At 39.6% G+C, this 13,336-nt stretch overlaps 1 protein-coding gene across 3 annotated transcripts in view; it reads right to left on the bottom strand.

The window, feature by feature from the left end:
- Positions 1-13,336, bottom strand: part of LOC126271857 (zinc finger protein 239-like) — a 260,845-nt gene that overhangs the window by 122,085 nt on the left and 125,424 nt on the right. For all 3 annotated transcript variants that reach the window (XM_049974191.1, XM_049974192.1, XM_049974193.1), the window contains exon 5: positions 12,633-12,700. In XM_049974191.1, the coding sequence (XP_049830148.1) occupies positions 12,633-12,700 (68 nt within the window). The remainder of the gene's footprint in view (positions 1-12,632; positions 12,701-13,336) is intronic.

Raw genomic sequence — 13,336 nt, 5'->3', positions numbered from 1 at the left:
CAACCATTTCCCTTTTTCCCTTTCTTATTTCCTTTTGTGTATCTGTCTATTTTTCCTTCTTTACATATTCATCTACTTCTATTGCAAAAGTCCTTCCTGATTTCCAATAACCTACAACCTATCTTCAGATAAGAAGGCTGAAGAATCAGACTACACAAACACACATCAGCACACACAAAAAGATACGTGGGTGCCCAAGCAATGAAACTACTGACTAGAAACCTATCAAAAGGTGAGAACCATCAAGTGTTGTTGGAGGAAGATATGTGTACATCGAGAAACATGCATGGAAAATGGAAATGAGCATTTGGCGTCATTGGCCAGGAGGCCCCTTACGGGGCAGGTCGGGCTGCCTTGGTACAGGTCTTATTACATTCAACGCCACATTGGGTGACCTGCACACCGGATGGGTATGAAATGATGAGAAAGACATATATTTGTGGCAACCCTGTGAATGGATGCAAATGATCAGACAGGATGCTTATGTACGTGTCACCTGTCAGGTATCCCATATCACTCCAACTGCACATGCCCCACACCATTACACAGCCTCCACCGACTTGAACAGTCTCCTGCTGACATGCAGGGTTCATGGATTCATGAGGTTATCTCCATACCCATACATGTCCATCTGCTTGATATAGTTTGAAACTAGACTTGCCCGACCAAGCAACATGTTTCCAGTCATCAACAGTCTAATGTCGGTGTTGACAGGCCCAGGCGAGGCGTAAAGCTTTGTGTCGTACAGTCATCAAGGGTACAAAAGTGGGCCTTCAGCTCCAAAAGCCCATATCAATTGTTTTGTTGAATGCTTCACATTCTGACACTTGTTGATGGCCCAGCATTAAAATCAGCAGCAATTTGCAGGATGGTTGCACTTCTGTCACATTAAAGATTCTCTTCAGCTGTCGTTGGTCCCATTCTTGTAGGATCTTTTTCCAACCTCAGCGATGTTGGAGATTTGATGTTTTACTGGATGCTTAATGTTTTAGAGGATTCTTGATATTCACGATACAGTTGTGAAATGGTCGTATAAGAAAATTCCATTTAACCACTACCTCAGAGATGCTGTGTCCCTTCACTTATGCACAGACTATAACAGCATGTTCAAACTCACTTAAATCTTGTTAACACGCCATTGTAGCACCAGTAACCAATCTAACAAGGGTGCTAGACACTTGCTGTTTTATATAGGCATTGCCAACCGCAGTGGTGTATTCTGTCTGTTTACATACCTCTGCATTTTAATACACATGCCTACACCAGTTTCTCTGGCATTTCAGTGTAATACATTTCCTTGAGACAGAAAAGCTCTTGTCCACAAATCAGCACAGTTTTAGAAAGCATTGTTCACACAAAACTCAGCTTGCCCTTTCTGCACATGATATCCTGCAAACCATTGATGAAGGGCAATAGGCAGATGATACATTTCTAGATTCACAAAAAGCATGTGCCTTGGTGCCCAACTGCAGACTGTTACCAAAGGTAAGTGCATACACAACAGGTTCCCAGATATATGAGTGGCTTGAAGACTACTTAAGTAATTCAGTATGTTATCCTTGACAGTGAATGTTCTTCAAGACAAAGGAATCTTCAGGAGTGCCCGAGGAATGGTAATACAAGTATTGTTATTTTCAATAGACATAAATGATCTGGCGGACACGGCGAGGAGCAATTTGCAGCTGTATGATGATGTTCCTAAGGTGTATAGGAAGTTATCATCACTTAGTGAAAGTAAGAGGACATAAGATGACTTAGACAAAACTGCTAGAGGTGTGATGAACTGCAGCTAACTCTAAATGTAGAAAAATATAAATCAAAGTAGATGAGTACAAAAAGCAACCCATAATGTTTGTGTACAATACTAGTATTGTCCTGTTTGACAAGGTCACATCAGTTAAATATCTAGCCATAACATTGAAAAGTGATATAAAATGGAATGAGCATGTATAGATTGCAGTAGGTAAGGGGAAAGGTTGACTTTGGTACATCGGGAGAATTTTAGGAAAGAGTGGTTCATCTATAAAGGAGACCACATACAGGACAATAGTGCACCCTAATCTTAAATACTGCTTGAATGTTTGGGATCCAAACCAGGTCAGAAGAAGGGAGACATCGAAGCAATTCTGAGGAGAGCTGCTAGATATGTTACTGATATGTTCAAACAACACCTGAAGATTACGGAGATGCTTTGGGAAACTCAAATGGGACTTTCTGTAGGGAAGGTCAACTATTGAGAAAATTTAGAGAAATGGCATTTGATGCGGAATGGAGAACAACTCTACTGCCAAAAGTGTAAGTTTTGCATAAGGATCATGAAGATAAGATATGAGAAATCAGGGCTAGAATGGAGGCTTATAGACAGTCATTTTTCCCTTACTCTATTTGTGAGTAGAACTGGGAAGGAGATGACTAGCACTGGTAGAGGGTACCCTCCACCACACACCATATGGTAGCTTGCAGGATATGTATATAGACATAGATGTATGTGTGGTCAAGTCTCCTAAGTCTCCATTACAAAAGGATGTCTGGAAACTTTTGATCAAATAATGTACACAAAAAATCCACAGCCCTGCCATGAATACCCATACAGCACCCTCCAATGCCAATCTGTTTGTGGGACATTGAAAAGCAACCTTTCTAGCCTCTTAAAACAACAAACTCCTTGTCTGGCTCAGGTTGACTGATGACATATTCATGGTCTGGACCCAGGGGCAAGGCAATCTGTTCTCATTACTCCATAGCCTCAACACATTCTCTATCATTGGCATCACCTTGTTCTCCTCAGTCCAACACACCACCTTCCTGGACGTTGACTTCCACTTTTATGAAGGCTCAACTCATGCCTCCAGGTTTATAAAACCCACTATGTACCAACAGTGCCTGCATTTTATTGGCTGTCATCCCTTCCACATCAAAAATTCACTCCCATACAGACCGGCCAGTCACTGGACAGTGCAATTGCAGTAATGAGAATTCCCTTGCACAGTATCCTCTCAAAAGCCTTTACAGGAAAACATCACCCCTCCCCCCAAATATATTTTCCATACCATAGTCTCACACACTCCTAATCCTCCCATCACCAAGAAGAATCACATGCCAAGGAACCAGCCTCCTTATCACACAATATCATTCTAGACTGTAGCAACAAAACCACTTCCTTTTCCAAGGTTCTGCCTACCTTTGGTCCCAGAAGTAAGGGTCATCATACCAGCAGTCCTTCCCAAACTCCAACAGAGCTATTTCGTGCCCATCTAACCTATAAAACATCCTGGCCCAGCCCTATGCTACTTCCACTTCTAACCCCTTGCCTTAAATGTCAAATACGTGTGAAAGACTCAAGGCAAGCCCTGCCCCATTTACTTAACCAGTAAATCCTACTCTAGTTCTGAGACAGACTTATCCAATTGCATCTGAGGTAGGGCTACCTGTCAAAGCAGCCATGTTATACACCAGCTCTCCTGCAATTTCTGCACAGCATTTCTGGGCATGACCACCAAGCAGCAGTCTGCCAGAACGAGTGGCCATCGCCAAATTGTGGATGAGAACAGAGCTGGCCACCAACTGTCAGAACATGCTGCTGAAGACAACATGCTCTAGTTGAATGGCTGCTTCACAACCTGTGCATCTGGCTCCTTTCTTCCAGCAACAGCTTTTCTGAAGTACATAGATGAGAGTTATCTTTGCAACACATAGTTCAGATAATATATAGTACACTAGTGCAACCCATTCATGAGTGCTGCTTGGGTATTTGAGTTCCCCACCAGGATGGATCAAAGGAAGATATGGAAGTAGTTCAGAGGCATGCTGCCAGATTTGTTACCAGTAGGTTGGATCAACATGCAGTTATTATCACATGTTTCAAGAACACAAATGGGAATCCCTGGAAAGAAGACAGTATTCTTTTCACAAAATACTATTGAGAAAATTTAGAGAACCAGCATTTGAAGCTGGTTGTCAAACAATTCTACTGCAGCCAATGAACATTTCACATAAGGACCATGAAGATAGAGGAAGTTATGGCTCCTATGGGGGCATGTAGAAAGATGTTTCTCCATAGCTCCATTTGTTGAATAGAACAGGACAAGAAATGACTAGTAGAAGTACCAGGTACCCTCCATAAGGCACTGGGGTTCTTGCAGGTGACAGCTCCTTTCAGCATGGAGTCTCCATACAGCTGAAATAAAATTCTGTTCATCAGCTACGACCTGAAAAACATTTTCTGATTTTTCCTTTCCAATACATAAACTAAGGAGATTCTTCTACTGAATTATGGAGCACAAATGAATATTTACAATGGAATGAGTGTACCATAACTGGTGCTGCAAACATATTGTTTTATCCCATTTTGCTGCCAGATGAATAAAGGCACTCACTGTGACACAACGCTGCGTTGTCTTTGATGCATGCAGTTGTAAGTTGTAGAGGTGTGTGTCAGGATATGTTTCAGTGGTTTCGCAAATTGTGAAATGGACAGTGTCAAGGAGCATCAAATTCTATTTCAAGTTGAAGAAAACTGCAACTGAAACCCATAGCATCCTGACAGAGGCATTTGGTGAAAGTGCACTGAGTCGAGCAAGAATGTTTGAGTGATTCAAGCAGTTCAATAAAGGCCGAGAATCTGTGGAAGATGCCAAACATTCTAGTCAACCATCACTGTGCACAATGCTGGAAATGATTGTGAAAGTGCATGATGTGATTCATGAAGGCTGGAAAAAGCTTGATAAGTTCACAGCAACATAAAGTCAATGCTGATAGTTTTTCTATTTTTAATTTTTTTTTTCCTTTTGACATTTGGAGAATAGTGTGTAAGGAATTTATTCCACCTGGTAAGATTGTCAACAGGCAGTTTCACTGTGAGGTTTTGAGGCAACTGGGGCCAAATGTTTGGAGCAAATGGAGAGTTATGAAAAAAGAAAGAATGTTTGGTACACCATGACACATACTCGTGCACATCTTCCTTGCGGTGAAGGAATACCTGGCCAAAAACGACATGGCAACAGTTCCACAACCTGCCTACTCATCAAACCTAATCCTGTGTGACTTCTTCTCACAGATGAAAATCACATTGAAAGGACGATGTTTTGACACTAAAGACATCCAAGAGGAATGACAATGGGTCCTGAATACCCTTCACCCTGTGGACTTCCAGGAGTGCTTCCAAAAATGGGAACAATAATGAGATCATTGCTTACATGCCTAAGGTGACTGCTTTTAAGATGACAGAGGCCATTAGGATGTAAGTATAGTTTTCTGATTTTTACAATGAAATTCTCAGATATTTTGTGTAGCACCTCATACAATAAATGTTAGAATATCATGGAACACTGATAACAGAGAATTTATCTTTCAATAATTTAGTTTTATAACTGATTTGTAAGTAAACCTTTTTTCTACCTTTCAGGAATTCCCTACTTCACCTGAAATTAAAAGTACCTATTTCCTTATAATTTTGATCCAATACAGTGTGAAACAGTGAATGACCTTTTCTTTCATTTGTCAACTGCTTCATTTTATACCTGCTTCTGATACAAAAATGTTGTTGTTGTTGTTGTTGTTGTTGTGGTCTTCAGTCCTGAGACTGGTTTGATGCAGCTCTCCGTGCATCTCTATCCTGTGCAAGATTCTTCATCTCCCAGTACCTACTGCAACCTACATCCTTCTGAATCTGCTTAGTGTATTCATCTCTTGGTCTCCCTCTACGATTTTTAACCTCCACAATGCCCTCCAATACTAAATTGGTGATCCTTTGATGCCTCAGAACATGTCCTACCAATTGATCCCTTCTTCTGGTCAAGTTGTGCCACAAACTCCTCTTCTCCCCAATCCTATTCAATACTTCCTCATTAGTTATGTGATCTACCCATTTAATCTTCAGCATTCTTCTGTAGCACCACATTTCGAAAGCTTCTATTCTCTTCTTGTCCAAACTATTTATCGTTCATGTTTCACTTCCATACATGGCTACACTCCATACAAATACTTTCAGAAATGACTTCCTGGCACTTAAATCTCTACTCGATGTTAACAAATATCTCTTCTTCAGAAACGCTTTCCTTCCCATTGCCAGTCTACATTTTATATCCTCTCTACTTCGACCATCATCAGTTATTTTGCTCCCCACATAGCAAAACTCCTTCACTACTTTAAGTGTCTCATTTCCTAATCGAATTCCCTCAGCATCACCCGACTTAATTTGACTACATTCCATTATCCTAATTCTGCTTTTGTTGATGTTCATCTTATATCCTCCTTTCAAGGCACTGTCCATTCCATTCAACTGCTCTTCCAAGTCCTTTGCTGTCTCTGACGGAATTACAAATTCATCGGCGAACCTCAAAGTTTTTATTTCTTTTACATGGATTTTAATACCTACTCCGAATTTTTCTTTTGTTTCCTTTACTGCTTGCTTATTAAACTGATTGTTCGGTAATTTTCACATCCGTCAACACCTGCTTTCTTTGGGATTGGAATTATTATATTCTTCTTGAAGTCTGAGGGTATTTCGCCTGTTTCATACATCTTGCTCACCAGATGGTAGAGTTTTGTCAGGACTGGCTCTCCCAAGGCCATCAGTAGTTCCAATGGAATGTTGTCTACTCCGGGAGCCTTATTTCGACTCAGGTCTTTCACTGCTCTGTCAAACTCTTCACAACCCAGGTTATGAAGCAACAGGGAAAGGAAAACAGTGAAGGTAGCAAGGATGGAGGCATGCCTCCATCCTTGCTACCTTCCCTGTTTTCCTTTCCCTGTTGCTTCATAAATGCCTCCATCCATGCTACCTTCCCTGTTTTCCTTTCCCTGTTGCTTCATAACCTGGGTTGTGAGTAACTAAATCCACTTTCCCTTCTTCCCTTTCTTTCCCCTCTCTCCTCCCTGATGAAGGAACATTTATTCCGAAAGCTAGGAACTTAAATTTTCGGTTGTTTTTTGTGTTTCTATCGGCTGTACTGAGCTGAGGTAAGTACTGGCCAGCCCCTCTATCTCTTTGTTAGTAATTGTTTCACATCTTTATATGAGATTTTCCATTAATTAGTTAAACTTTAAAGAATGTTATAACAAGGATAGATTGCTACTCACCATATAGAGGAGATGTTGAGTTGCACAGAGGCACAACACAGAGACTGCTATACATTTGAACTTTCGGCCAAATTCCATTCTTCCAAAGTAGAAAATACACGAACATTAATGCAAGCACAACTCACACACACATGACCACTTGCAATGTCCCACTAGTTAGTGAGTAGTTAAAAATAGTTTAAATACCTGAGAATATCTTGCCTTTGATGTCCCTTGACAACTGCATACATGAGCTAAAATATACTTGTTCAATAAATACAGGATACCATAATGGATTTTACTACAATGTTGTAGGCCACAACTGAAGTTAAGTAAGTATTTATATTTATTCACTTCAAAACCTGTATGTTATAAGCTCATGATCAATCTTCAGTGTAATAACTTTCATTGTTACTACTACAGCTAACCAATGGTAGTACATACTACACTGGCGATAGTAAATAGTCCAGATGCAGTAATTTGATAGAAATACCTGTGTGAGGTCCATTGCATTGGTCAACACTAGTACTCATCAAAGTATGAATATAAAGTCACATATCATTCTGCTTTTGGCGATATTAAATCAAACTGTATAATACTCTGATATAATCCATCACTGAAAATGTCCAACCAACGAGTTGCTCTATCGTAAATCCAACCCTGAATCATGCTCCAAGAACTTATCTCAACTGAATGCACAGATCTGTCCTCTAGTGGATCCAACACTCAACTGCCCTAACACTACCGAGGCCAAGTATTTATACTCGTCCTACAATGTACTACTGGTTATAATAACATAATTTATAATATGAAATAGTTTAACAACATTATTAAACACTCTATAATACTCCCTACTTTGTTAGAACATGTTTAAAACATTTTCTAACATATAAAAATCACATTAATATTGAAATTGCAGAAACAAGCATTCTAACAATGCTAAATGATCAACTATCTATATTTTGTTAATTAGGCTCGAGATTTAATTCCCTCCATTTACAGATGACGAGAACGAAATACATTATTCGTTTATCTAAACATTTTCTATATATTAATATCCCGAATCAGATTCTGATTGTTTACGGTCCGAAGGGTATGGTAACTACTTTTGTTTGGTACTGCTATTATACTTCTGAAAGCCTTTTTCCTATTACCGAAAAGTAATTCAATTTAATTATAGCTGGAGATATAAGAGTATTGATTTAGTAATACATAATGCAGGGGTGGTAACCTTAAGTCTGGCATGTTACACACTGTCTCTGGCCACTGAGGTTGGGACAGGGAGGAGGAGGGATAGCAGGGTAGGGCTAAGGGAGGGTGTTTTGCTGCTAGTGGGAGCATTCAGGGGCTTGGTGGGGATAGGGTAGGACTGTTGGTGCAGTTGGGAGGTTTGGGGGTGGGGAAGGGGGGATGGAGGTGAGTGGTAAAGGAGAAAAGTAGAGAAAGGGGAAAAAACTAGTGGGCGTTTTGGTGGAATATAAGACTGTTCAGTGCTGGAGTGGCAGTACGGAAGGGGGAGATTAGTTGAAGGACAAGGGCTAATGAAGATTAAGGCCGAGGGGGGGGTTACACAAGATATACTGTGGAGAGTGTTCCCACCTGTGCATTACAGAGAAGCTGTTGTTGGTTGGAAAGATCCAAATGCCACAAGCTATGGAGCATTCACTGAAGTGAAGCACATTCCACTGGGCAGCATGTTCAGTAACTGGTTAGTCCCACTGTCTCTGGGTGGTCCCGCTGTCTCTTAGCCACAGTTTCTCATTGTCCATTTATGTGGACAGACTGCTTGTTAGTTGTTATGCCCACATAAAAAGCAGCACAATGGAAGAAGCTAAGTTTGTAAATCAAACAACTACTTTAACAGATAGCACTGCCTAGGTACAGGAGATCTCACATGAATACACACGCACATATTCACACAAGCACAACTCACACATGCATTACCACTGTCTCTGGGCACTGAGGCTGGACTCTGGGTGGAGAGAGCAAGGAGGAGACTGGGGTGGGGAGGGAGGAGCTTCTTATCCCCACCACCCACAGATCACTTCTCCCATCAGCACATTTGCTCACAGTCCTCCCTCAATGGCCAGGGACTCTAGTTGTGTGTACGAGTTGTGCTTGCATGAATTTGTGTGTGTTTTCTACTTTAGAAGAAGGCCTTTTGGCCTTCAAATATATAGCAGGCTTTTTGTTGCGCTTGTCTGCAACTCAACATCTCCTCCATATGGTGAGTAGCAATCTATCCTTTTCATAACACTGTCGATATTCTATCTTGGATTTTGCATTGTTTAAATTCTAAATCTATACTACCATGTAAAGAAAGGCGTCATTTAACTTAGTTGCCAAAAATCTCAACAATTCTTTACTGACTTTCTCCATATTTTTACATGATACTGTAATAAATGCTCAGAATATCCTAGGATACATATTTTCAAATACATTGATACGTAAATAAATATATACTGTATAAAGGGGAATGTTGGGAGCAAAATTCTCAGAAAGTTCTTGACCAACTTATTTCAAATATTTACACAACAGTCTCATACACATTTGGATGGACTTAGGCTACATAGTTTTAGTATATACAATATAATATAATATGTATGTATGTAAAAACGTGTACTACTACATGAAGACTTGTTATTGTTTCACATTGTCACCAAAATTTCACGTGACTGCTTTACTTCAAATTATTAAGCACTACTCTAAACAAAATTTGTGCCAATTTACTTCTGATATTTACAAGATGATCTACTAAATGTTTGGACAGCCCACCTGGCTAACCACGAGGTCTAACACACTGCTTCCCGAGCGGGAAGGCATGCCGGTCCCCAGCACGAATCTGCCCAGCAGATTAGTGCCAGCCAGCCTGTGTATGGTTTTTAAGGTGGATTTCTATCCACCTCGGCGAATGCGGGTTGGTTCCCCTTATTCCGCCTCAGTTACACTATGTCGACAATTGTTGTGCAAATACTGTCTCCATGTACGTGTACACTGTAATTACTCTACCATGCAAACATTTGGCATTACACTCATCTGGTATGAGGTGTTCATGGGGGAGGGGGAGGGGATCCATTGGGGGCTGAACTGCACAATAACCCTTGGTTTGATCTGGGGCGTTGGTGGGGTGGGTAGACTGCTCTGGCCTGTTGTGGGGTACGAAGCCTCCTAATCGTTTCTAGGTCCCCGGTTTAATACACAATACACAACTGTTTGGACAAATGATTAACTACATATTTTAATATATATGGTAAATAAATAGGTACACAGCCTATAAAGGGAAAATGATGCTAGCAAAAACCTCAAAAAGTTCTTGACTGGTATAGTTCAAATTTTTACCTGATATTCTAATAAACAGATGAAAAGGAATGGGCTCTATATTTTTACGGTATATGATATACAAGCATATGTATAGTATATAAAAAGAAAACAATGTAAGCAAAAATCTGAAACAATTCCTGACTGATTTACTTCAAATATTTACATGATATTATAATAAATATTTGGAAGGACATAGTTTACATATTTTTAATATATAAATAATATATATGTAATATGCAAAAGTTGTTAGCAAAAATCTGAAAAGTCCTTAACCAGTTATTTCAAATTTTTACAAGATACTCTAGTAAGTACTTAGACAGGCATAGGCTGTGTATATTTCAAACAACAATGTACAGGTTTTCTGTTAAAAATTACTGTGAGAAAGCAAAAGCTGTGTTGTGCTGGGCTGTGAAGATGTGCAGTTTTGTTTCCTTTCTAGCAGTCAATTTTAACTGTGACAGTGCGGAATTTAAACCATCGGACACTTTTATCCCATATATATTCTTTTGCCTTACATATGATTTTAAGGAAAAATTGTATATACAAGTACATGATGTTCTGTTTTCTCTCTCTCAGTCCGTTTCAACAGAAAACTGCTACACAATCTGAATAATCTGAAACTTTGTTATTCTACCTGTTTGCAGATAAACCATTGTCACAGATTCAACTGCAAGAAAGGTCTCTCATACCCCGTATGCCAATGATCCCAACTAATTTACCCAGTCATGTTAAGCAACTTCAACACCCAGTCCAGGTTTCACTCATAACAACAATAAATAAGGATTAAGGTCAGAGAGAAGGGAAGAGAAGATGAGCTGACATGTGGAAAATATAGACTTAGAGAGGGGGATGGAGGAGATGGACAGGGAGAGGGAGGAGGTGATGGTGATGGAGAGAGACAGGGTGGAGGAGGAGATAGACAGAGAGAGGGTTGAGAAGGAAATTAGGATGTATATCGAACTGCCATAGACATTTAGCACTTGTGAAGCACTGCTGAGTTTCCTAGCAAAAAATATTTGCAGATGATCAGATCTGAACAGGTGAACACATCATGACATCCAGCGACGCTAACTCACTAACTGCTACTCCGTGTAACATGCAGCAAAGCTCACAACAATGTATTATCAGCACAGCTCACAGAAATACATTATTAGGTGGTGGTGGGGGAGGGGAGATATTGCCATTTATCCAGAATGAGCTTGATTTATTCACTTACATTTTAAAAATCTACAAGTAAATAATGTCTTTATCAAGACAGGAACAGAAATATATATTTAAGTTTTGTGCTACAAGATATTCTGCATGATTGGCTTGCCTCAATAGTGTGCTTTGGCATGCTGCTTTTGGAATGTAGAGGGCAGGGGCACGAGTCCTGTATCGAATCCACTTGGCCGATTAACAATGGGGCCCAGTGCACCAGCCAGCCAGACTGTGATTTTTTTGACATTTCCTCATACCTAACTTGGTATGTCCTGTCTCAGTTACAAAATTTGAAAACATTCTCACCCTAGACACAGGCAGATGTGGTACACAAATCTGCTCCTGAGTGAGGAGTGGGGGAGGCAACAGACAGGATATCTAGCCATCTTCTATGACTAACACTGCCAAATCCAGAATAACATGATATTCCATGAAGATACAGGATAAAGGCCAGGAAAATAGAAGAAGATGCAGTTTTCAAAGACACGAGAAACAAGGCCTCATTAAAATCTCATCTGAGTTTGTCGTAAAACAACCCTGAAGTAAAACTTTCTATGGCATAACAAACAGAACTTAAATTAAGCAAGCTCCTAATTGAAAAAGTTTTATGGTTTCTTGAGTCAGACTAAACTGATCATCTCCAAAGGATATTACTGATATATTGCCTTGTCTACTCAACAACTTTGCAGTTGCTGGCATGGAGAATTAATAAGAAGTTCAAAATGTTTACAGTTCAACATCAAAAATCATTTGACAAAATAGCAAATCACCTGAAAGATTACTCAGATCAACATAGTCCTGCCCAGAATCATTGAAATCAGTAACAACCCATTGCTTTTTTAAATCATAAACAATGGTAGATCACAAATTTTGATAAGGTGTGGAAAATAAACTATACTCAAACATAACAAGCTATAGTCACACCACCTGAAAATCTAGTACCAGCTCTTCAATGCTGTAGCAAAATGTGTAAAGTGTTAATACTTCATGTGATACTTGGAAATCCTACCTGAAGCAAAATTTATTATAAGTTCCTCTATCAAATGACTTACCTGTATGAGTTCTTAAGTGGACAGTTAGGTGACATGAACGCTTTGAGCGATAGGGGCAGATCTGGCATCTGGAAATAGAATTGGTATCACCATATAAATACACAGGACTACAACCCACTTGTAAGATTCTCAACTTGTCTTTTGAAACTGACTTTGAAGAACAAACATATTTTGCCTATTTGTGAAATTTGGTGCTATTATCTGTTGCATGTGTGCACATAGAGGTCTACACAGCTGCACAATCGTGATTTATATAATTTGGCATATAATGCTTCTAGTAGCATATCTATTTACATCAGAGGCAAATCTGTACTTGTGAGATGCAAAAAATAAGGGTGTAATCTGCACAAATTATGTTTATGTACCCTGAGTGGCACATAAAAAAGCCAATCAAAACATGCAACACGTAAAAGTCCCAGCTACCAAGAACAAAGTATATTTAGCCCACAGGTACATTACAGTCAGTTGTACTAGACACGTGAAGCTATTTTATAAGAATAAAAAATCATTTCATTCACATAAGAGGATACCACAGTTTTTAACTACTTATGTATCCAAAATACAAAATTTCAGAATCATGAGTAGTAATGCATAACACAATTGATAGTCTGGAGAACAAAATCAAATGTCAGATAAATAAACTTTTAAAAATCTCGTTAAGCATAAAAGGTTCCTTGTTGCCTCAGGCAATCTATCACCATCCC

Source organism: Schistocerca gregaria, chromosome 5, assembly GCF_023897955.1.
Source record: "Schistocerca gregaria isolate iqSchGreg1 chromosome 5, iqSchGreg1.2, whole genome shotgun sequence".
Classification (NCBI taxonomy): Eukaryota; Metazoa; Arthropoda; class Insecta; order Orthoptera; family Acrididae; genus Schistocerca; species Schistocerca gregaria.
Note: the sequence above shows the minus strand (reverse complement) of the source record. Positions and strands in the feature narration are given on the sequence as shown.